Source organism: Convolutriloba macropyga, chromosome 5, assembly GCF_964194025.1.
Source record: "Convolutriloba macropyga chromosome 5, txConMacr16.3, whole genome shotgun sequence".
In the NCBI taxonomy this organism is placed as follows: Eukaryota; Metazoa; Xenacoelomorpha; order Acoela; family Convolutidae; genus Convolutriloba; species Convolutriloba macropyga.
This window is the reverse complement of record NC_134472.1, coordinates 18,692,234-18,717,202: the sequence shown is the minus strand read 5'-3', so window position 1 is coordinate 18,717,202 and position 24,969 is coordinate 18,692,234. Positions and strand designations below refer to the sequence as shown.

Here is a 24,969-nt window from a genome sequence, read left to right as displayed (position 1 = left end):
ACCCAAGTTTTTTTGTGGCATCTACTGAATTCTGCAAGAGCTCCAATTTATAAAGAACACGATTCATGATTCATGTGGTGATTGCTGGTTTGAAACAATTTTTGGTTGAAGCTGCAATTTTGCTTTGGATTGATTTTAAGTGCATTTCAATTTTTTCAATCACAAAATTTATATAATTTTTTTTAATAAATGTCCTGTTGGATGATATGATTCTGCTAAACGTGTACAAACTAACTATTAAGAGTAGCGTCTAAGCTGCCGGTTCGTATCGATCTAAGTACAATCATTGCAAGCCCGCCCTGTGTGCTCACGATCTATCGTTTCTACCGGTTGCGGAAAAACCCACGGGAAAAAACCCATTCATTTTAGATAGGAAATAAACCCCACTTTTCTATTAAATGGCGGCGCATTTCCGCGTTTGGCCATTCCTCGCGGGCCATGGCCATGCCTCAGCGGCCCGTGGGACTTGATATGAAACTATCACAACCGAACAAATTATCACGACCGAACTTCAATTTTAAAATGGGTGTTTATTTCCGTGGGGGTTTATTTCCTACTGAAAGTTAAATGGGGATTTTGCCGTGGGTGTTTATTTCTTGGACCCCGTTTCTACATGGCACGATTCGATAAACAAATCTACTAATGTTGTAAGTGGTTGAAGAAGGGTGCCTAAGAAATTTTCGCTAGCAATGCGATCGTTAAAAGCTCCTAACTTTTCCAGCGACTGTTTTTCTCAATAATGTTTAATGTGAGGAGATACTTTGTTTCTATCAAAGACAGCTGAATGCGTTTTATTATACTTGAAGGGAGTAAGTAACGAACTGAGGTTTGCATTAGAGACTATTTTTACATTGTTTAAGGAGATTGAAAGCGAGATCTACCTTACCAACTCAAGATGTTCAGAAAATTTTAAAACAGAAATTGAGTCGCAAAAAGTGAATGAAATCAGTTAACAGTTAAATTTTGTGATCGATAAACCAATCACTCCAGAAGTCGGAAGAGCAGGGTGAATCAAACCTGAGCAAATGAGACCACAAAATGTTTTAGAAAATTGAACTAAACTAAAAGGGATCATATAATGAGTAACACCGCATCAAAATTTGAGAGACTATAGCTACCGAAATATCAGAACTGAATTTCCCTTGATCTTTTTCCAGGATGAAAAATAATACGATATTTTTTCATGAATTCAATTTGATTTTCGGTCAGCCGCCTTGCTTTCACAAGAGTTTATTAAAATCATAAAGTTTATTAAAACTGAGTTCTATATATATTGAAACATGCCTTCAATTGCCTTCAGTCGGAAAGCGGACACGCAAATGATTTAACGCATTTGAGAATCAAACTTATCAGCAAAGCCGTTAAAACCTAGTTAAACAAAAAAATCAATATTTTTGCGCTTCGAATTTACAAATATGGGATAGAAAAGAAGATTTCTTAATACATCTATCATAGGTTCCAAAAAGGGACAGCATTAATGTCTGTGCTGGTCTTTTCTCAGAAACTGGAAAAAAGAAGAGAAAATGCCGGGTGCAGATAAAACTTCTAAACAACGAATTTTTCAGGCGCCTCGTAAACAATAGGAAAAAATATAGACGGCGCAACTGTGTCACATGAGGACTCGTCTACAGAATTTTGCTGGTTATTAAAAAAGTGAGCCAAAACTAGTCAAAAACTGCTAATGGATTGCATATCCAGAAGATTCCAATATCTGTCTTTACTAATTAATGTATTGTTGCATGAACTGCTTTTCGTTAAGACTTTGAGAAGTATTCAATAATATTAATTACTCAAGAAACTTGCTCTATAAATTTGCATTTTTTGCCAAAATTCTTTTTTCAAACCATTTCATTTGAGAACGCTATAATCAAATACTTTGATCAGATTTCGAATATTTAAATTAAAGGAAGGTTGATTGACATTTTTCGTTTAACTTGTCACAGCTGTTTTTAATTGACTGTTTGGCTGTAATTGACTGCTTACTTTTCATCGACATTCTGACATCTTATTATAGGCTGTTTATTGAACTCTTTCAGAACATTTTTCGGGTATATGATTGTCAAGCCATATGGCATCTCTTCGAAACAGAGTATATATACCGATTAAAAATTTGCTGAATTCACTTTGCAAATATTAAAAAAGAACCACTTTTACAACTAAATCGATAGTTACAATGTTGGCCGGAATTCTACTGTTCATCAGTGCTATCTTTGTTGCTGTGGAAGCTAGTCTTCCGAGTGATCTATGGGTTCCGTCTGCTCAGATGTACACCGAGACCTCTCAGCTGTGCAAAGACATTGACGCGGTAAGTATTTTTGTTTGAATTATTGTTTTGAAAGTTATATTGTTTGAACGTTGAAAGAGAACAAACTAAGGGTAGCTTACTTTATTTTTATTGAAGTCATCTAGAAATTCTGGCCTGTATCATGAACTGGGTAGCGGTTTGTAATGTCGAGCCAGATTTATGAAGTGACTTCTGCAGAGTTACGTTACTTTGTTTAAAATACGCAAGTTGAACTTTTTGAGGTAACAAAAGTTTTTAGAACTCAGAAACGAGCACGTGCGCAATTTAATCTCAATTTTTTATAGGATAGCTTAATAAAAAGATATAATTTCAACATATAATTGGCTAGGGGAGATTTCAAGCCTTGGGGAATAAGAAAGAATAAAGAACGGGTTATATGGGATGCCCAAGTTCCCGGGTTACCAATCATACCAATTTGTTAGTAGTGAGAGAGCAATTAAACATTATTTGGTATGAGCTGTCCAAAGTTGACTTTTTAATTGCGCTAAAACAATAACATTGTATTCGATACGTATTAAGAAATTGATTTCAGAGTTAAATGCAAAACATCCATTTTTCTAATGAATGGGCATTTATAAGTACAGATTGGCGTCAGAGAACATGAAAACTTTTGTCTCATTGATAGACTTTTTTCATTTAGAACCCAATTTTGCGATAAGTGCTGCACTGCAGGTTTTATTGGCGGATCACGCAGTGATATTGGAGAATCACATAGATGGTGCCTTATAAATAAAATTGAAAATATAAACTCAAGCAAAAAGTATTATTTTTGGTATTCTTTCTGGTATCATATATGATTTCTTGGTAATCATGCAAGGATCACGCAGAGTGTACGTCAAGTTGGTGTAATGGTTGGCACGCACGGCTTGCAAGTTAGAGATGCTGGTTCGAATCCAGCATGTGTCCATTTTTACAGTAGTTTTACCTTCTTAGCGCCCAACATATAATTTTTCTAACTTAAATTTTCTAACTTTTTGAAATTTCCAGGACATTTCCAGTAAGACACTTTGCTGATTTTCAGATTTTTGATGCTCCTGCTTGGTATCATAATCAATTTTCTGAATATAATTGAAATTCCAAAGCATAACTTGTGTATTTGTTATGTCAGTGTTATTGTATTCAATTAATTTTTAAGTGCTTTCCTATTTCAGATTTTTGATGCTCCTGCTTGGTATCATAATCAATTTTCTGAATATAATTGAAATTCCAAAGCATAACTTGTGTATTCGTTATGTCAGTGTTATTGTATTCAATTAATTGTTAAGTGCTTTCCTATTTCGTTAAAGTCTGCAGAACACAGTTTGAGAAAAAAGTTCATCGAACTAAAAGAATAATTTAGATCTTATCGATAGAGCATAATTTTCCTCTCACAAGTTTTTTTTTCAGAAAACTCAAGCCGAACAGTTACCTGACCTAATATACAAGACATCAATTTTTTTCTGCTTATCAGATTTAGTATTTTTCATAGGCTCACTCAAATATTGGAATCATTTGATGCAATTCATAGAATAAAAAGATGGTTTGTAGTTCTGATGAAAGCGAAAAATAGTTTTTAACAAATGTTTATATTTGCGGTAATAATAAAGCTCTATATAAACTTGGCAGAAATTTGCTGCAAACTGTTCAAAAATTTTATCAAGCTTTTGTTTGCTGTATACCATAACAATCTATTTTTACTTTATTTTCTTCAAAACTCTTCAATATTTACTTCATTGGGATTGAACAGAAATTAACTTTTGGACACTTTTTGAACATTTTCAGGGAGTTTACACGAACTACAACACCACTGCGAACCCCGAGAATTTTCAGTATTCAACAATTCCGGAGTCAAGTGAACCAGGTCAAAAGGAAGGTTTGAATGAAAATAATTGGTTTGCAAAATACCTTCTCTGCAACTTGAACAAAAAGAGGTCAGAAGGAAATATCAACAGAGTGTTTTGGCATTATGGATTAGGTTTGTCAATTTCAAAACGTTTAAATTTTAAAATATGTTCTTATTTTTCATCCAGGTTTAAGTGTCACCATTACATTCGATAAAATTTCGAAACAATTGCTAATTAGTCTGAAACGTGCGATGAATTGCACTAAAAATGTTTTCTTTTCAGCAGCGCAAAACAGCAGCGAATGGGAAAACTTTGTTAGAATAAAGGTAAATTTAGCTGTTTTTATCAGACGATTGATTTCACTGGATTCATCGCTAAGAGCTGCTGAATTTGATCTTCTTCTGAGGAAAGATGCAATGGTAAAAGTGCCAAATATTTTAAAAGTGCCAAATATTTTATAGTGCCAAATATCGCTAAAAATTGTAACTATTTTTTGCCGCATTTCATTGCAACTTGCAATGCTAACTTGCAGTGACACCTCGATGCATGATTGATTACTTCTATTTTCAGCCTACCAAGCGGAAACTGTCAACCCATGTGAAGAAAATTTTGAAGATAACTACTCCAAATACGGCTTTAATATTGAAAGACTTCAGGCATCAGTCACTTCGCAGAACTCCCAAATTATTAATGGAGTAAATTATATGTTTCATGGCGCTGGATGGGACTTCATCGATGAGTGGTTAGAAATTGAATTTTTAATTTCAATTTGAACAAACTGTAACTTAATGATAATTGTAATAACGGTAAAACAGTTGGAACTGGGTGAAAATTTACTCAACCAGTTGCAATGTGGTTATACTTTTGTCAAATTTTGATACAAAATAAGATTTAGTTTTTTCAAAATCAAAAAACGATAATTGCCGTCGTCTTACGGTTGCTTTTTAGAAGCTCACAATTAAATGTGCGAAACATTTTCCCAAGTTCCCAAAGTTTTGTGATCGACAAAAAGTGGAGTGAGATAATACAATCAGAACCGACAATGAGATTTTGCGCTAATGTTAAACCGTGGGTAAATATTGAATTACGACCTCAATTGTTTAAATTGTTTTGCAAGTTAATCCAAGTAATCTGTCTTATCATTTGCTCGCACAATATCTTTCAGTCACTATTTTTTTGTGAAGAGTCCTGTGAAATATTAGGCTTTCAAGCGTCCAAGAGTTCTAAGAAAAACTAAACGTCAATTTGGGATAAAATTTCACCAAAATATTTACTCGTCAAATCTTATCAATAAAATTCATTCGGTTAGGACTCAGAATTTAAAATATTGAAATATTTAAGGTACCAAGGATTAATGGCGTACAAATATCCAATCGACAGCAGCGGAAACCCAAAACCATTCCATTTGTGCGGTGTAGTATTACGAGAGCCGTTACAAATGAACGGATAATTAATCCCGCATTAGAGCGAACGTATTTAGGCGCTAATTAACCATTCTTTCGCCGCGCGCTAAATAAACTAACGCTTGTTAAGACTACCAGTACACAAGTATTTAAACAACTCAGTTCGACTTATTTAAATAACACAACTTTAGGCCTGGATCTCCTCGCTTATATCCACGATAGAAAATGTACATTGTTGAACGTAGGCGGCCTGTAAAACCACAGTTTCTTTTGATTTAAATTACTCCTGCTTTTGACAGTTGCAATGCAGATCTTTCCCCCCAAGTTCAATAAAGATGAAGCAGATTGCTTCAGGGAAAAAGACAATAGAGTCTCATAAAAAGCCCCCAAGAAAACCATAATTGTTGCGGTTTTAGAAGAGGGGAAAAGCAGAAAACAGGCGCCTACGAAATCAATAATTGATGCTCTCAGCTTTTTAGATTTTTATTATTTTTTGGAGTTTCAATAATTTCTCCGTGAGAAAAAAAAAAGAGTTAATTCTCTTGCCTTCTCGGCCAATAGGAAAATTAAGAAGCACCTCACTATGAACGTGAGTTTGTGATTCGCTCCCTATCGGCCCAAACGGAGCTGAGAGGAATTAATTGTTTCTCTCAGCGAAGTGGGACGGAATAAAATTAGAGAGACAGAAATCACTCCCAGAAACAAGCAGCAGACAACTGCTTTCATTTTTCTCAAAATTTAACTTCACTTTAACAATAAAATAGTCGAACAAAATTGTTTAATAACTTAGACAAATAATTCCAGATTTGATTTTATAACTTTCCTTTTCGACAAATAACATAACTGAAGAAACACCCAAGTGAACGATCGCCCAGCAGCTCACCTCCATTTCACCACTACACAACTGGTAATTAGTAAACTGTAATTTTATATTTACTCTTTTATAAATTAAATACTTTCAGCCCCCCAACTATTTTAAATTGAGACTTATAGCACAGACAGGTCTTAGGCATATATCTTTGCCTTCGATTTGTTATATCTTTTGTCAAGTTTGACTGGCATACATAAAGAGATCCCGTATTGTGTGATCTGTAGCAGCCCAGCCAAATTTGATAACTGGTGCGCCCAGAGGAAAGAATCACGCCTGAATTTTTGTTTTTCTATCCGATCGGATTAAAATAGTAAAATAACCACTACCACAGAAGTGAAAGCACACTAATAGACAAACAAATAGAGTAATTTATATCAAATTTACGGCCGAAATACACTAAAATAGTAACAGGCAACTGATTCTTTGCTCTTGTAAAATTGTTCTGACCCGGGTGGGGGTAATCTATGTCCAATTTTTAGTTTATTTATATAACAATTGAAGTACTTTTACATTTTATAGTCAAAATTTAACCAAAAATCATCCCCCCCAAAACCTATTTAGCCTAATTTTCACCCAATTTTCATCAAATTTATGGTTAAATTTTAGTATTTACACCTTAAATAACCGAAACCCAACCAGATTCTATCCCCCCAAAACATATTTAATTTGATTTTAACCCAATTTTCACAAAATTTATGGTTGAATTTTAGTATTTTCACTCTAAATAATTGAAAGTTATACAAAATTCATCCCCCCATAACCTGTTTAGTCTATTTCTAACCCAATTTTGACCAAATTTATGGGTAAATTTTAGTATTTTCACACTAAATAATCGAAATTTATAAATCTGGTTTACAAATCTTAAAAATCATTAAACCCAAATACATCAACGTTTCTCCTGACGATCCGAGTTTACCAGATAGAGTTAAATTACTTATAAAAACAGAATTTGTCACACAAATTAGATTTTCGAAAATAAACAGATTTCACCAATACTCTGTTGAATTTAAACACTCTGAAAGCACTTATCCTTGGTTATTAAATTTTACCGTTGAGCAAACCGATATTTACTCTTGGGTTGAAATTTTTAGTACTGATAACGGCAAAAACTTTGAATTTAAAATACAATCATTAAACGGTCCTAAACAAATAAAATTCATAACACAAAACAAACAGTTCAACTTTCTACTTTAGTATTAGTGTTTTATTACTTAATTGTTATAACAAAAATATTTTCTACACTAATTACCCAAACTAATAGTACTTGCGTATAAAATATTCTTTTCATACACTAAAACAAAACATGGCGGCGAACGTTGTTGCGTACCCCGACATAGCGTTAGAGAAATTTACAGGTTTAGATCCATCTGAAGATGCCCAGGAATTCTTTAGTTTAATACAAAGAAAAATCCAATTCTCACTAGGAACGAGAGATCCTGCGGAGGCTGATTTGCAAGCAGCATACGACGCTAGACAAAAAGCGTTGTTTGGTTCGGTTTTGCGTGGGCCCGCAGCCCAATGGTTTGAAACCTTAGCACCAGGTTTAGCATGGAACGAAGTTAGAAATCAGTTCATTACCCGTTTTACTGATGCAAAGGACAAGTATAGGAAAAGAATTGAAGTCGAGAGTATTAAAAGGCAACCAGATGAGTTGATAAAAAGCTATACACACCGAGTAACAAAAGCAGTTGAAAAAGGATGGCCAGATCCAGATTTTAACAACGACCAGCGTAACGCTAAGTGTATGGAGTACTTTGTAAGAGGATTAACGCCACCTACACTCAAGCAAAAGGCACATCAGCGGTTAATAGAAAACCCAGCTACAACTTGGCAACAATTACAGGATCATGTAGCAACTAAAGACTTAAGTTTTTCTGTTAGCAGTGAATTCACGGGTACTGCCTCAAGTAGTATCGACAATAAAATAGAAATAGAAGGGTTAAAAAACCAACTCACAGAAATTGCAAATCTAATGAAAGATCATAAAATAAACGCCACATACAACAACGACAATCCCAGATTCAAACAAAACCAGACTAGATTCTGCAAGTTTTGCAAACGTTCAGGTCACACAATAGCTTTCTGCTTTAAGTATAAGGACTTTAAAAACGAAAACCGAAACCCACCTCAACAACGAGAAAAGTTCACAGATAATTATAAACGTAGTAGGAGCCATTCACCAGGTCAACAAAATTACAAATCAAACAATTATGACAATCGAAATTCTAGGGACAGACAGAGAAATAGTTATAACCAAAATCAATCCAATTATCAAAACAACTCTAGATCAGACTACCGAGACATCGATCACCGTACCCATCAAACTCTTCAAATAATTATCGATCATCTTCCTACGATAACCGATCACAGGAACGACAAAATAACCAACGAAACAACTCTTACAGAGATAACAATAGGCAAAATAGTAGAGATAGACAAAGCAACGGTCCTCCAAGATCAGATAATCGATATCGTGATAGGAGTAGGGACCATGACCGAGATAGGACACCTACTAGACAAAACCATAATACTCATTCAAGAGATAACAGTGAAGGGCGAAGCCCTCGAGTTCACTTTACCAGTGAAACTTCTAGAGACTATTACAATAATGAGAACCACAACGACGAGTATTTAAACTAGACAGGTCTCCGTTCATAAACACTACTGATAACAAAACAAGTTACTCACATATTTACATTAATTTATACCAATCCGTCGGAGACAAAAATAAAAATAACGGCTTAGAAACACAGTTTTTATTGGACACAGGAGCATCAAGTTCTATATTTAATTACCACACTTATCTTGAACTATGTAAATTACAACACATTGAGATGAAAGCTTCAAAAAATCATACTTTAGCGGTTAATGGTGAGAAACTAAAACTTCTAGGTCAAATTACCTTCAAAACTTCTTTCGACATTGAAGGGAAGTATCAAGTGGAAGTTACCACATGGGTTTCAGCCAAAGATGGTTGCAAGCCGAATTTGTTGGGAATGGATTTCCTTGAATCTACAGTAAAATCTATTGACCTAACCACTCCAAAAATTGATTTAAAAACTTACCCTGAAGTAGCCGTCACATTATCTAGATACCAAACGAAAAGCTATCCATGCATTAGCTCTTACAAAATTGTAACTCTTGACCAGCAACTACCATTAGCACCAAAATCAACTCGAGTAATATCAATTAGACCTCCGAATGAATTCTTCAGAAAGGGAACCTCCTTCGTAATTGGAAGTGAACTGCAAGCTCAAGGAATTTATACTTACAATGTTCAGTGTTTTAGAAAAGAAAAGGAATTACCAATAATGCTAAACAATCCTCTAAACAACAAGGTTGTCATCCAAAAGGGTCCTATTGGGCACACTTTAGAAGACATTGAAATTAAACAAGACCCAGAATTTTCTGTAGTTGACAACGTTGCATTCATAAACCACCTAATGAATAGTGACACTAATTGGGATCAAATATTCCATGTTAGCGAAAAACAAGGTCCAAAAATTTCAAAAATTCAAAATTTCTTTGCAAGCAAAACTCCTGAAAAACAAAAGAAAACAGAAAAGCGAAAAAGGCAACAAGATTTTACCAACAACTACGAATTAGAAACAGACTTTAGCGACGACCTCAAGGATCTTAAGCCACAATTAGAAACAACTGATGAGAACATCAGACCCGTTGAACTTCCCAAAGAAAAACTTAACAGATTTGACAAAACCGATCAAGCGTTTCTCAAAAATTTGATTTCAGTCAAGCTGATATCAATGACGAAAACTTAGACAAGTTACTGAGGACTTTAACTAAAAATAAAGACGTTTACTCCCAACACAAATACGATGTTGGAAAGATAAAGCAAAAATTTCATGTCAAACTTTTACCAAATTCAACTTTAACCAAACAGAGACCTTCCAAAGTACCATTACACTATCAGGAAAAACTAGAAAACCTTTTGGAACAACTGTGTAAAACAGGTATAATCCGGGAAATGGGTAATGATAAAGAAATGGGATCAGAATTTATTAATCCAATCATAATCCTACCCAAGGGGAACACAGTAAAACTGGTTATAGATGCCCGATATCTGAATTCAATAACAGACCTTAGTCGATATTCATGGCCACTCGAACCAATCGGAAGTCTATTAACTAGATTAAAAGGTAATTTCTTCACAACCAGTGATCTTTGTTCAGCCTATAACCAAGTCCCTCTAACTGAGGAAACCAAACAGCTGGTAAGTTTTGTAATTGGTCCAAAGCAATACACATTTGAACGCGGATTTTACGGCCTATGCGGTCTACCTAATTTCTTCAGTCGTATAATGACTATCCATTTTGCACCATTAATTAGAAAAAAACAAGCTACAACCTACATTGATGACACCATCATGCAAGCGCAAGATGAAACCGAAATGTTTGAAATAATTGACAAGTACCATGAACTTTTAAGGAAATCAGGATTGAAAGCTCAACCGGAAAAGACTAAATTTTTCCTTAGGAAAGTACAGTTCTTGGGACATGTAGTAGGTAAAGATGGGATACAACCAGTCAAGAAGCGAGTAGCAGATTTAAAAGCACTTAAGTCGCCTGAAAACAAACGTGATGTCATGAGAGTTCTAGGTTGCTTAGGATTCTACAGCATGTACATCAAAAACTTGCATGTTGACTGCAAACCATTTTATGACCTAACCCGCACAGAAACTAAATTTGTCTGGACAACAGAACACGAAAAACTGTTTAACGACATTAAAAACAGGATTAGCGAAGATACTATCTTAGCAATACCTGATACTAAATACCCTTTCCACGTGCATGTAGACGCTTCTTCTATAGGAGTAGGCTCAATTCTCATTCAAGAATTTCCAGAAGGGAAACGAATAGTGTCTTTTAATTCTAGAATTTACACTAAAGAGGAACAAAAAATGAGCACCACAGCACGCGAACTTTGCGGTGTAATATCTGCACTACAAACTTATGAGCATTACCTAATTGGTTCTCCCCATCCAGTATATGTGTACACCGACCATAAGCCTTTAATGTATCTATGGGGTAGAAGAGGAAAACTCTCTCACAGGTTTTTTAGATACCAGTTAGTAATATCTCAATTTCAGAACTTGAAAATTATTTGGACTGAAGGAAAAAACTTAGCTTTTCCTGACATCCTAAGTCGCAATGTGAAACTTAAAGATCTGGACAAGTATCAACTTAAACACAAAAAGATACCAAAAGACATTAGTTTTTACGACGAGCATGGTAACGAGGAAAAATACTTCATTTTGCGTGATAATGAAAAGGGACCAGCAGATGATTTTTTTCCAATCCTAAAACAAAGCATAACGGGTATCGACAAATTCATTTTCAAAAATGACAAAATGGTAAAGCAAAAGTACGACAATAATCAAAACAGACTTTGCTCAATAAACAATATTTCGGAAGATTTCTCGTATGGTTCATCAATTAACCACTATAGGCGTCACCGCAAACATGAAATAACCCCTGTGTCAGAACAGGAGGAAGACGAAACGTCTGATCATTATACAGAAATTGATTCCTACCCTGATGAAGGGATAACCGAACAAAATTTTGACCCAATTTCGGAATTTGAATTGTTCAATGAGAACCAGTCACCGGAATTAGATTTTGACAAACTCTACATTGATCAAACTAATACCACAGACTCGGAGTACAGATTCCCTCTAGAATACGATAAAGTTTTTCTTGTAAAAAATAGCACTTGTATAGATAAAACCGAATTAGCAAAAAAACTTCCCGAAAATCCAAAAATAAAAGATGCAAGAGAACTCATCGATAAACTGACAATCTTCTCTAAAGAAGTTGATTTAAATACATCGGTAATTTGTCAAGAACAATTAAAAGACCCAGTGATACAACAAATTCGCCAATTAAGGACGAACAATAACAAAGATGAAAAGAAAATTGAATTCCGACAATCTAAAGCCATAATGTCGTACATTAATAACTTTGAGAAACTGAGTTTTGTAGGTAACATCTTATGTATTCAACAACAAACAGACGAACCAGATATTGAATACTTAAAAATTTGTGTACCACTGTCATTGTTCTTTAAAGTTTTTCAGCTAGCTCATTGTGAACTGTCAGGTCATGTAGGTTTAGATAAAACACTTGCTAATGTTAAACGATTTTTTTATTGGCCCGGAATGTATAAATGGATTGAAAACCTAATTGCTGATTGTCTTGAATGCAAAAAAAAAATAAACAAAAACGGAGAGATATCCACGAAGCACCTCTCGAAAAGTGGACTGATACAGTCCCATTCCCCTTTCATACGGTCCATATTGATCACAAAGGACCTTTAAATCCACCATCGAACGGTAAACACCATTGTTTAGTTATTGTCGATTCATTTTCACGTTTCATTCAAGTATACCCCGTACGTTCCACAGACGCAATAGACACCATAAAAGCTTTAGAAAAGTTCATCTTGTCTTTTGGTATACCACAAAAACTTGTTTATGATAAGGGTTCGGCATTCATGAACCAAGATTTTGCGAGTTACATTCATGAATTAGGTATAACACCCGCACCTCGAACTGCTTATGCGCCTTGGACTAATGGTAAAGTCGAGATCCAAAACAAACATCTAGGAGCACATTTCCGAATTTTTCTAGAACAAGCTCGAGGTAAATGGGACGAACTGGCACCAAAATTTGCTTTTTCTCATAACACGGTTCCAAATGCTAGTACTGGAATCTCACCTTATGAAATTGTGTTCGGACAAAAACCACAGATACCTCTGTCACTTAAGTTAGGACTCCTACGAAATTCACAACTCACATGCTCTTCCGAGTTTTGCAAAGACCTGCCTCTTCACAGGCATACCTTGCAAACTTCAAAAAACACCGAAATTGACAAACTTCTAAAACCCACTATTAACAATTCGTTGCTTATGCGAGAAAACCAATTCAAACAAATATACAATAACGCTTAAAAAAAGAGCTTAGAAAACAATAACCGCGCACATAAACATAGAAACAAACACAAATTAGGCAAGCCACTTGAGGTTGGACAAAAAGTTCTAATGGAAAACCATCAAATTGAGTTAGGAAAGTCAAAAAAACTACATGAACTATGATCAGGACCTTTTACTGTAGAAAAAAAACTAACCAATGTTAACTATGAATTAACTTTAGATAGCAACCCGGCCACCAGGAAGGTCGCTCATAGAAATCACCTAGTCGAGTACTACCCAGCTACTGAAACTATACCAGAGCTAACCCTAGAGTATGGTATAGATAAAAATAATTGTGACACATTTTATAATAATCTAATGACAAGTCAGATGAATAAACTCAATAGTCCTTTGACTAAATTCTCCTTCCAAAGCCCCACTAACACCGAATTTTTCCCCGTGGATAATTTCATACGAAGAGACTCCCCTGTGCAGAACTTCGACCATGACCGAACACCTACCAATTTCGATTCTGGATTCAACGAAGCAAGTTCAGGTGGTCGTGATAACCCACCTCCAGTCCAAACACACCTACCTAGCGGTAGTCGAACAAGAAGTTCAACTCCTTGCCCACAGCACAATTCTAGAATACCTCTAGACCCTAATTTAAGTCCTCTCCGCCCTAATACATCGGAACAAGGACCTTCTAATTTACAAACTTTAGAAAATAATAATAATAATAGGCGAACTTCTAGTCGCTCGGCCAAGCCGCCATCACGCTATCAAGCCGGATTTACTTAACTTTGTTTTAGGTAGGAATAAATCCAGTCAACATTTACTGGCAGTGCCTATTACTACAACTCATAGCCTTAATTCCCGACTTGAAGCGCTAAAAAAGAACAGGATGAAAAGATATCCTTGTTTTGAAAAACTCTATTTTTCTTATTTACTTATAAGTCTTTTCTACTTTTGTACTCTTTCTATAGTTATTAACGCTACTGAGGATATTAATGACGTATCTAACAAACTTAGGGTCATTCATTATGACTGTTCTAAAATGAAAGAAAATAAAATGTATGCTTTAACACAAGTTTCTCCTTGCAAAATTACACCCGAAAACATTCAGATGGTTGATACACATGTAACACTTTATCAACGGTCTTATCGGACGTTTGTTAAAGCTCTTATGTGAAAAGTCACTTCAATGCTCATTCGTTATAATTGTGGTATGTTTTCCCATTCATCAATTGTACACAACGCTCCAATAATAACATACGATATTATTGTTTCACCCGAACAATGCCTAAATGCTAATAAAACTGGAAAAATTACTGTTACCGAATTTGACGATGATGACATGGAAATTGACATAAAACATGGAATAAAAACTGTCTCCTATAAAAACCAGGGAGTTGATCTTGAAGGTGAATCATCAACATCTTGTGATAATCGTGGTCAAATTAAACACTTCTCTTTTGAAACCCTGATGCAAGAAACTGTACTCGATATTGATCTTAATGACAGAACTGTCTATAACAGTCAAGGACTAAAACTTCCTTGTGCCCTCTCAGAAGGAGGTTGTCATTCGACATCACTCGACCCCTTTGCATACAATTGGGAGGCACCGGAAAATTGTATAGTTACTAAAAGATTTTCACAAAACGCAAAAATGCTAAAACATGAAAACGAACTTGGTAACGTACAGTATTTCATAGTGAGTGATGAAAAACCGGAGACGCCCTATGAAGGACCAGGAACGTATTCTCCTGCTGAAATGGACATAAAAATTAGAGTAATTGATGAAAAAGAAAAGGTGTGTGGAAAACCAGAATTTATTTACAGAACAAATTTAGATTCTTTATATGTTTCTTATAAAGGCGGATTTAATATGAAGACTGGCAAACCTTATAAAACAAAAACTCAACAATTTTTTCATAAACTTCGTGTTGAACCTGACAATAGCCTAAGTGTAAATGGGTTTAATAGGAAGCCTTCAGATGAACAGATCCGAACATCCGACAATGGTTTTGTTGCATGGGAACACTTAGACAAAGACAAGTTAGACTATGATCTTAACCTTGCGGTAAAAATGGATTTTGTCATATATCATAATTACATGCAAATAAAACAAGCATGGAAAGGTTTGGTCATAGAACAATGCGAACTGGACCGAACTCAAAAACAAATGATACTAATGCAGGCTATCCAAAACAATCGTTTAGCTGGATATATGTTAACCGGCAACCGCTCGATGTTCTTAGACACAGATGGTAGCATAGGTTGGCTGTACCACTGTCCAAAACGAAACTCGCCACTTCAGGTTCTTGAACAGTGTTATGATAGGATTCCTATTCATTATGATGGTAGGACAATGTTCGTCGACCCAATTACTCGACAAACCTACCCTTTTGCAAACGAAGTAGATTGTGTTGGAGGCTACAAAAATGCCTACCAATTAGATATTGATAATGAAAATTCATGGTACCATTTGATGCCAGCACCTGTTCCTTTACAACCGCCAAAAATATTCTCTTCAAGAGTTATTAGTTCTATTCCAAAATTTACCGGTTACGAATCGCAACGTGCCGGAATTTACACACCAAATCAACTTAAATCGTTTTGGGACAATATCTTGCATTCGGAAGCTTCAAAATCTGTTTTGACAAAAATTTCAAGAGAAGTTCTAGAAGGAAGAAGCATAGACTATTCTCAAAAAGATATCTATGCGTCAGCAATGGGAATTAACAGACAAATTTATCTAGATTCTCTTCTTTCACCTACATTTTTTACAAACCAGTTCAAAGGCACTTTTGGAATCATCACTTTTTATCTGGAAAAAATTGGAGTTTATTTTGCTTGTTTCTTGTGCATAAAATTCTTAACTGATGTAATCGTAACAATCATAAGAGCGTTCGAAATCCACAAAATATCCAACAAAACAATGGGTTTTTGGAAAATTCTATTAGGAGCAACATATAATCTTTGTATCTTATCGTTCTTTACACCGGTATTCTCTAACGCAACCAAACCGTCGGCCCCACAGAACAACAATCATTTTTTACCGCTTAGTAATTATCAACCTTACAGCACAATAGAAAAAACTTACAAATGCGTTGAGGATCAACCAAGAGAAAATAAAATTGATGAGCATTGTCATACAGAAAATAATAAAGTAGAATACCCAAATCTGGCGTCACATCAACCACAACCACAAAATGATGAAACCATTCGAACTGTGGTGGCACCTCCTTAAAGCTGTTAATAAAAAAATCATCTTTTTCATAAAAAATTAATTTGTCTCAAAAATAAAAAAAATTATTTGTATTAGACTCTATAAGTTAATTAATATCTTGTTTAGATACACCTCAAGGATGCTATGCTATGCAACCCAAATTCATAAAACAGCCTAACGCTTTATTCATTCGATTTGGACAATACACCGGACAGATATTATCCTCAAGTCTTTCCGATTTAAAAACTACTGTAACTATTAGAGTTGCATCTTTCTACTTCAGTGACATTATAGACTTGGACGTACCGCATTCAAATTTTCAATACTTCTCCTTGTTAAGAGCCCTGATTGATGACACAATTACTTTTGTAAACATTGGAGTCGAATACAAAATTGTTTCAAAGCGTCTGAAGAAAAATATTATTAGATTTTGACTTTTCCTGTAAGAGACATGTGTGGATTCCTTCCTTGCTTTTTAATTCTTATAATCCATTTTCAACTATGTAATCGCAACTATGTCTATCTAGCTATTGCCTGCACTCTTCCCCTACTCCGATTTTGCTGCAGTGAATCCGATTGATATATTAACTATAAATATCAATCGTTGTCAATAATCCTCTTTTCAGAAATAATTGACACACCCTTTTTTATCCTTTTTTTTACATTTACATACTTTTATACATAGTTTTGAAATGAAGAACAATAAGTTAATTAACAACTAAAACGCTTCCATTAATGTACTTTTTGTTTCAAGATAGACTCGTTACAATTTATCAAATAAAGAAAACTTTTGAAGAAAATCACGGAGACATTTTCCCTCAAATCGTTATAAATTTTGAGTTTTGGGACACTTGGGAAAACGATACTGTGATTTTAACCCCTCATTCGTTGTATTGGAATTATTTCGTGTATTTAGCACAATTCGACCCTAATAGTCTGCCAAATGAGCTAGATCAGCAACATGATTCATTTAACTAATAGAAACTTACAAATCAGAATCGGAAACCAAAATTTTGAGCTATTAGCCGTATACTATGTTTCCGCTATAAGTATAATGACTTTCGCAAAAAAACCCATGACAAATATTTACAGACTTTTAACTATTTTCATTACTCATCCTCAGTTCGCCGAATTCACCATTTTTCTAGCATTCAAAGAGAACTCGGTATTTCAAGTACAACATCCAATCTACATTGCTTAGGTATCATTCTAAACTATGATATTTGCAGTTAACAATAAATTTGTAGAGTTACAAAAAATTCAACGATCTTTTGATGCATACCCAACTCCTGTACCTACTATGCTAGTAACGCTCAAAGAAATCCAAAGTGAAAAATTTTGTTTAATAAGTATTAATCCTCTTTCAGTTCATTGGAAATTCTTCCTCTTTATTCTAGAAAACCCAAACTGTGTACCTCACAATCTTTATTTTGAATTGCCGAAAAGTGATTCTTCTCAAAACGATTTCATTACTAAAGAATTGGAAACAATTAACTATTAAAAAACAGCAATGATATTCTCATACCAAAATTGCCTTATACAAATTCAATTTTTTGAAAAATCATTTGTGACAACAAAAAGTAACAGAGTTATACCACAACTAATACTCCATTTCGAATATTTAAACACTTGGACTGATGGGACCATCATCTTAACACCATCTTCCCCCTATTGGACATTCTTCATAAATGTATCCCAAGCTTTAAATGGTTCCAAAATCCCTTTTAATTTAGATCTCCTATAATGCTGTTCCAATTTGGTGAGCGACTAGTCAAAGTAGAATCCCTCGAGAAATCATTCATTGAAACTCCCACTGCAGAAATAAAGCCCTGTATAATCATACATTATACTGACTACGAACGTGGATGTGAGGGTTCTACTCGAGTCACCATGGGAATGATGCACTGGGAATTCTTTCTCGCACTCATCGATATCGAAGAGCACTTCCCAATCAACTTGGGCGCTCTTCAGTAAAGTAATTTGTTTTACATAATTTACTCTCCAAAAATTTTTTTTTTCCCTCCTTTCCTCTTCTTCATTTTATTCTATCCTTTTTTTTCTGATCAATTTGTTCTTTTCCCCTCATTTCTTTCCAAATTGTTAAAACTAAAATGATTTTGTTTATTGGTAAGGAAAAAATTAAAATTGTTAAAGTAGAAAGATGGTTCAACATTTGTTTCACACAGTATAAAGCATGTATCAAGATAACTTATATGTTTTTAAGCACCGGTACCATTAATCATTATTACATTTATCCAAACGAGAAACACTGGAATTTCTTTTTTGCTATTGCAGATTTAAATGTAACTATCCCCAACGAACTTGAACACCATGGATTAGAACTCGTATACCCGGATCTTTCTAATTTGTCCTTATAATGGGAAACATTCTGAAGATATCGTCTCAGCAACCTCAAATTGATACAACCCCTAAAGTTGAATGCCCTGTTTGTTATCTCCCTTGCCGTCAATTCAAAAAATTACACAAAAACCCAAATGGTCAGCCCCCCCATTTTGCTTGCATTCCTTGTAGAAACGAATTATTTAAATATTGGAACCAACCTAAATGCCCCATTTGCGTAACTCCCATTTATACAATCAGTCATTGCCATTATTTCCAGTGTGATTCTTGTCAAGAAGTCAAAAAGTTATCCACCTGCCACAGTCACTTCAGAGATTTTCACCCAAAACAATCAATTTGTTTGCAGTGTATGACCTTCACCACTACTAAATGCCCCTTATGCAAACAAACAATTGACCCAAATAACCCGTGGTAAAATCCTTGATTCAAAACTACCTTCACAAATTATCCAAAATGTTTATCCCCAAAGTACTTGATTTTTTATTAATGGCCCTCATGATTATTGCAGCAGCCTTCTCCTTCGTTTTAACCGTTTTCCTCGTTGTTGTAAGTATTCCTTTCAATTTTTTGATGTTAGTAGTTATATTAGTAATAGACCAAGCAATAAAATCCCAAAATAATCAACAACCAAATCCTCCAACCATACCAGTCCCATAATCCCCTCCAATAACAATCTTCCAAAAATGAATACAACTGACAAAGAAACCAATACTATAGAATCCAAACCGGTCTCATTAATTTGTTTATGCTGCAGACGTGAAACAATTGTTTTCAAGAAATTACACGAGAACCCCCCTGACGAACTACCCCACGTAATGTGTCTGCTCTGTTACCAATATGTTATAAAAGATATGGGCTACGATTTTTGTCCTAAATGCTCTAAATTTAATGTTATCTGTTCAATCTTTAACTGGTTTCAATGTGATATTTGCAAACAAACAAGATTTCAATACTCTGTTGCGAAAACGTTTCATCACAGTGATCATAAGCCCGTCAACTTTTGTAAATTTTGCGTAGAAGATTATAAATTATGCCCTCGTTGCGAAAAAACAACCACATAATCTAAAATGAGTCCAAGAACATCCAAAATTTTACTTCCTTCCCTAGTTTTATTTTTAATCCAATCGATATCCCTAATTCAACTCAGTTTTTACCAGGAACAAGTCACCTTCTTCACCCTAGTTCTGCACTACTCATTGAATTGACAAAATGCAACCCATAACATTGTTTATTCTTCTATTTGTTCTCTTATGCGCATTGGCAATATCCCTTTTTATTAATAACTACCTCCTTTCCGCAATTCGCCAAATTTTCTCCAGATACTAAAAATGACCAATCTAGACCTATCCACAAAAATATTTATCCTAATCCTAATTACCTTGCTTGCCATATCGTTCCTCATTAATCTCATCCTACTGCACTTTCTCAAAGGTTTTCCTGTTTCTATCTAAGGAAAATAAGAGAACAGTCACTCGATGGGTCTTTCACAATCCCTATTCGACGGTTTCCGTTGGTTCTATCCCCATAAGGACATTATCTGCCCTATATGTTCACGAAAAACTGTTATTGTAGAAAAACTACACAAGCAATTCCCCAAAGAAAATCCCCACTATGTATGTATTCCTTGCAGAGAAGCACTTTTTAAAAGATACCCAAACCCTAAATGTCCCATCTGTCTTCGACCTTGTCTTCCCGTCCTGATCACATCCTACTTCCGATGCAATTTATGCAAAAAAATGAAAACAGAATTAGGAATAACAAAACACCCACATTTTTCCCAACATGACGAACACCGAGTCTGTCGAGTCTGCATAAATAAGCAGAAAAAATGTCCCATTTGCAAAAATTTTTTAGACGACGTTGTCTAATAAACCAAAAACAACTCAAGTACAAACGTTCTTTTTTTTCTCTCTTTTAACTTTTCCTCGGGAAGGGGTTACCTCAGCTATCTCCAGCCTGCCCCCCTGGCTTTTTGAACCTAAATAATTCAGAACACTAACACGATAACTGAAATTTCCAAAAACGACCCGAAAAATTTTCTTTTTTCAACTCAGCAAGGTTGTCTCCCCAGCTGCACGGGTCGTTGCAGCCGTGTTAGTGTGACGCACGCCCCAAGACTCACACCTCCGGGCAGCGGAGAAAGACGTACTTGTGCCAGGGCTGCCCGCCTGGCATAAGTATAAAAATTTTTTTTATTATATGCCCCCCTCCCTTTATTAAAATTAACTTTGCATTTAGCAAAACAAAAACTTTTCTACCAAACTTTAATAACAAATGCATTTAGCATTATAATTTTTAAGTAAAGCAGTTAGCAACAAAATCTTACAAAAACATTTTTTACAATAGAATATATTAGCAATACAATTGCAAACTTGAAGGAGACCATAATGTGTGATAATTAAGACACAGGAAAAAAAATCAAAAATAATTTTAGATCCCACACATCACAATGAACAGCCAAGCAACACTTAAGAGTGTGATCACCACAACTGATCAAAATCAGACTGTCAACATGTCCTCTACACGAACAATCTACACTCCCCACGAACAATCTGCAGCACACCCAAATCAAATTAGGAAAAATGACCATCCAAGCAAAACATCAACTCCCCCGTTTGCACCCATTAAACCACAACTGGACACTCCATCAACTTCTAACCAGTACGACCCTGAAGTTAACTGGAAAATAAACCGCAAAAGATGCCCCTCACAATTTCTGAATAATAACCATGCGGAAAAGATCCGAAAATTATCCAACATTGATGACCTCTTATCTGAGGAAGATAGGAGAAACAAACACTACTGCTTGAACGTACAACGAAGCAGAGAGGCAGACCTAAATCCTGAGAACCCGAGATTTCTCAACCATCTGAAATACACGCTCAAAGCAAATTACAACAAATTTACAACATTAGAACGGGTGAAAGTTAGAAACGATGCTACGAATGAGGATTGCTTCATGAAATCGGACGAATTGCCACTCGTAAAACATTTTAGCCTAAGCAGTGAATCTAACACGTGGAGGATAAAGAACAGAGATCCAGAAACGAAAACGTATAACGTAAGAAATCACCAGCTAGATGTCTACATTAACGTCCCTTATGATGCTATAACCGCGTTCCCTTCAGCAGAAGACCATTGTAGCGAAACATCAAAAGAAAGTCTCATCACAGAAAACAACCGCTTCAAGCAAGAGCTCTTCATCAAAGAAACGGAACTACAAGAATTGCAAATAAAATTTGAGAACCTCAAAATGGAGAGCAATGAGAAGGAAAAAACTACCAGCGATGACTACTGGAGACGTCAGTATGTGATTACAAAACAACTTCAGAAGACTGAAGACAGCAATCTAAAACAATTGAATAAGGTGTACATCCAAAAACATCTAGAAATCACATCAGCGAATCAAAAGCTCGGAATTGAAAATAAGAAGCTAGTGCAAAAGGTTAAAGAGCTAAATCGCGAATTAAGAAAAATGAAGGACAAGAAAACTCGGAAAAATAAACGAGAAGAAAGACACAAACTAGAAGCCAAAAAGAAAACAGACAGAAAACCTGTGGAAATGGCGGCATCATCATCACCTGTGGAACTGACTATACAAACTGAAGAAGTTGTGGAAGTGTTTGATATATTGGACGACGGCGACAGTCCAGTACCAAGCCCAGTCATTTTGCCCCCAGAATTTTTTGAATAATACAGCACAACATTATCGCCCTTTGCGATTAATTTTATAGCATACCATTATCGCCCTTTGCGATTAATTTCATAACTATCTGAACTTGTAGTAACTCATTTATATGTTCCAAACGCAATAAAATTATATACGATGCAATATATATCTTTTTTTTTAAATCATTTTCTTTTCTATCTTAAAAATCGGGGTGAGCTGTAGTATTACGAGAGCCGTTACAAATGAACGGATAATTAATCCCGCATTAGAGCGAACGTATTTAGGCGCTAATTAACCATTCTTTCGCCGCGCGCTAAATAAACTAACGCTTGTTAAGACTACCAGTACACAAGTATTTAAACAACTCAGTTCGACTTATTTAAATAACACAACTTTAGGCCTGGATCTCCTCGCTTATATCCAGGATAGAAAATGTACATTGTTGAACGTAGGCGGCCTGTAAAACCACAGTTTCTTTTGATTTAAATTACTTCTGCTTTTGACAGTTGCAATGCAGATCTTTCCCCCCAAGTTCAATAAAGATGAAGCAGATTGCTTCAGGGGAAAAGACAATAGAGTCTCATAAAAAGCCCCCAAGAAAACCATAATTGTTGCGGTTTTAGAAGAGGGGAAAAGCAGAAAACAAGCGCCTACGAAATCAATAATTGATGCTCTCAGCTTTTTAGATTTTTATTATTTTTTGGAGTTTCAATAATTTCTCCGTGAGAAAAAAAAGAGTTAATTCTCTTGCCTTCTCGGCCAATAGGAAAATTAAGAAGCACCTCACTATGAACGTGAGTTTGTGATTCGCTCCCTATCGGCCCAAACGGAGCTGAGAGGAATTAATTGTTTCTCTCAGCGAAGTGGGACGGAATAAAATTAGAGAGACAGAAATCACTCCCAGAAACAAGCAGCAGACAACTGCTTTCATTTTTCTCAAAATTTAACTTCACTTTAACAATAAAATAGTCGAACAAAATTGTTTAATAACTTAGACAAATAATTCCAGATTTGATTTTATAACTTTCCTTTTCGACAAATAACATAACTGAAGAAACACCCAAGTGAACGATCGCCCAGCAGCTCACCTCCATTTCACCACTACACAACTGGTAATTAGTAAACTGTAATTTTATATTTACTCTTTTATAAATTAAATACTTTCAGCCCCCCAACTATTTTAAATTGAGACTTATAGCACAGACAGGTCTTAGGCATATATCTTTGCCTTCGATTTGTTATATCTTTTGTCAAGTTTGACTGGCATACATAAAGAGATCCCGTATTGTGTGATCTGTAGCAGCCCAGCCAAATTTGATAGCGGTAGCCGAAACCCCTCTTACGACTACGCCACATTTGTAGCGGTGAGTTTCTCAAACTAATCAACGCGCGCTGTGTAATGAGCAGTTGAAAATGGGAGGGTGGGGGATAATGGAAGACATCCATATTTTTTTTGCATTTCTTGAATATCGTCTGAAGAAATATTTGGAACTGTTGAAATTTTACACCTCATCTTTTGATGTGGTTAATAGAAAAGTTATAAAAGTAACACATCTAATCTTTCTTTGGACCCTGCCACCTTAATGTGCATCAAGAATTTACGCCCCTGAGCACCCCATAAAAAATAACTGGTTTCAGATGATGTGGAGCAGTGCTACTCGAGTTGGATGTGCGCCTGTTTACTGTGGTGGCTACGACATCAAAATGAATTGTCTCTTTGGTTCCGTAGGGAATGTGTCACCCAGAATTTTTCAAACTAACTTTCCCAATCATAATGGCGAGGCTTTCAGCACATCTGCACAAAACCTAATCGACATTGCCAAGTCTGGACCTCCTTTCGGCGGACTTCCAACATGTACTGTCTGAAGCTAGGGAATTCGTCCGAACATCTCACTTCGACTACACTCATTATAGAAAAGTATCTAGAGAGGCTGAGAAGTCAATTTTGAAGGGCTAACTTATAGTTTGATGGGCTTTTTTTGTTTGTATCCTTTGCGGAAATATTCCGAGATTTCAATTAAATTTGGTTAAGGGTCTCATGTGCAAAATTTCAACAGGGCAAAATTGATGGTGGCTAGCAGTCTTTTCCTTTAAGCTTTGCATTTTACGCACAGTTAGATCCAGTCGAATTCATGAAGGTTACTTGAGGACATATTAAAACCAGGACAATCATTAATGTGTGTTTGTGCATGATGTTTCGGCCCCCACTCATCTACAAATTGTCTACTAAATGTAACTTTAAAAAAATTAAACCCAAAACACTGAATGAAACGAAGAATACCGAGTTATAGAGCTGATGAGACCTGCCATTGCTTAAACTATTACACAATCAACTACGGTCAAAACTCAGTATCTATATTTTTGACATTGTTGAAAC

General features: G+C 35.4%; 1 protein-coding gene across 1 annotated transcript; it reads left to right on the top strand.

Moving 5' to 3' along the window:
• Positions 1-2,173: 2,173 nt before the first annotated feature.
• Positions 2,174-24,672, top strand: LOC142340297 (uncharacterized). The gene is made up of 6 exons (XM_075390871.1): positions 2,174-2,305; positions 4,067-4,259; positions 4,699-4,870; positions 5,470-5,542; positions 23,918-23,956; positions 24,231-24,672. Exons 1-6 carry the CDS (start codon positions 2,174-2,176, stop codon positions 24,456-24,458), a joined length of 837 nt encoding a protein of 278 aa, XP_075246986.1. The 3' UTR covers positions 24,459-24,672.
• The last annotated feature ends 297 nt before the right edge of the window (positions 24,673-24,969 follow it).

Bases quoted from the DNA above. Each gene is read 5' to 3' on its own strand.
- LOC142340297 (XM_075390871.1), top strand. From the start codon at position 2,174: ATGTTGGCCGGAATTCTACTGTTCATCAGTGCTATCTTTGTTGCTGTG. The intron at 5,543-23,917 runs GTAGTATTACGA...TTTGATAGCGGT, and splicing joins AACCATTCCATTTGTGCGGT to AGCCGAAACCCCTCTTACGA. The intron at 23,957-24,230 runs GTGAGTTTCTCA...AACTGGTTTCAG, and splicing joins ACTACGCCACATTTGTAGCG to ATGATGTGGAGCAGTGCTAC.